Genomic DNA, 1,281 nt, shown 5'->3' on the forward strand with positions numbered 1-1,281 from the left:
GGATGACTCGCTAGAGCCCGAGTCCCGCCGGTGACGCCTGCGCGACGGTGTGCGGGTGCTGTCGCCGTGTGCCTTGGTGCCTGTGCCGTTGGCCATCTTCTTGCTGCGAGGCGTCTCACCGGCGTGCGACGTCTTGTTCCTCTTGGCCGCTCGCCCCTCGCCCTTTTCGTCGTCGGCGTGACGGTGCAGCAGGTTGGCGTAGGGAGCGGCCATGGGCGTGTGCGGAGGGAATCGGCTGTTAGTAGAAGGGGGCACGAAGTAGTAGCAGCCTGAGTCGTCCTTCTTGCCCTCGCGCTTCTTCACTTCGATCAGCCGGGCAAATTCATCCCTGGTCTCGGCGTCGGCCCTCTGCTTGAAGACGTCCTCCACCATGGCGACAAAGTCGGTGTCGCCGCACCGTTCATCGTAGAGTGTCCTGAGAGCCCAGGCCGTAGGATAGCGAAAGTGCATGAGGGCCTCGTCCACGGCCGCCTCGACGACCAAGTCGGCAAACTCCTTGTCCTCTGGCTCGCGGGGATGCGCCCGTTTGGGCCCAGCAGAGGCCTGCTTGGCCTTTGGCGTACCAGTAGTGGCCGTGACAACCGTAGTGCTCTTGGGTTCTTCTGCGTTCTTCGCTTGCGGGTTCTGCTGATTTTGCTGCTGCTGCTGATGCTGCTGCTGCTTGGCAGGCAGCGACACGCGCCGCGAGGGCCGCCGACGCGAGGCTCCCTTGGGGTCGTAGTCGTCGTCCTCGGCGTCTCTGGCGACCTGTGCCCTCCGATGCGATGGCGCGGACGCGGGGGGAGGCGGCGGCGTCGAGGGAGCGGGGGGCGATGGCGCCCTGCTGGGGCGAGCCTTGGGCTGCGCGGGCTGGTCGTCGTGATCCTTGGGGGCGTGTGACGTGCCCGACGGCCGGAGAATGATCTTGCGCACCGGCTGGTGGCCTGGCCCTCCGTCGCCGTTCTTCTTGGCCTTGGGCAGCGTCCCCAGCGGCGCCATGGTCTCCAGCACGCCGTAGCGCATCAATCCCGCCTCCTCGAAGCTGGCCTTGCTCTGCACCGACGGCTCCAGCCAGCGCTGCATAAACGTTTTGGATTCATTGCCGGCAGAGGCCTTGGCCTCGAGCGGCCGCGAGGGGCTCGAGAAGCGCGATCGCGACGCCCTCGTGTTGGAGGAAATCATGGCGATGGCGCCTGGCGGGCTTCGAGTTGCTGGTTGCCCCCAGTCCTGGCCGCGGGACGGGCAACGCTGCTCTCGAGAGTGTCCTGTGAGGCGAGAAAGAAAAAAAAGGGCAACCGGGTC

The 1,281-nt window shown here is 66.1% G+C and overlaps 1 protein-coding gene across 1 annotated transcript; it reads right to left on the reverse strand.

The window, feature by feature from the left end:
• Window positions 1–7: 7 nt before the first annotated feature.
• On the reverse strand, window positions 8–1,161 carry BBK36DRAFT_1145730 (hypothetical protein; the record flags this gene model as incomplete). The annotated part of the gene is made up of 1 exon (XM_024893775.1): window positions 8–1,161. A coding segment is annotated over one exon (1,154 nt), but the record flags the coding sequence as incomplete, so codon positions are not given.
• Between the last annotated feature and the right edge of the window lie 120 nt (window positions 1,162–1,281).

The sequence above is a fragment of the Trichoderma citrinoviride genome (assembly GCF_003025115.1).
Source record: "Trichoderma citrinoviride strain TUCIM 6016 unplaced genomic scaffold BBK36scaffold_386, whole genome shotgun sequence".
Classification (NCBI taxonomy): Eukaryota; Fungi; Ascomycota; class Sordariomycetes; order Hypocreales; family Hypocreaceae; genus Trichoderma; species Trichoderma citrinoviride.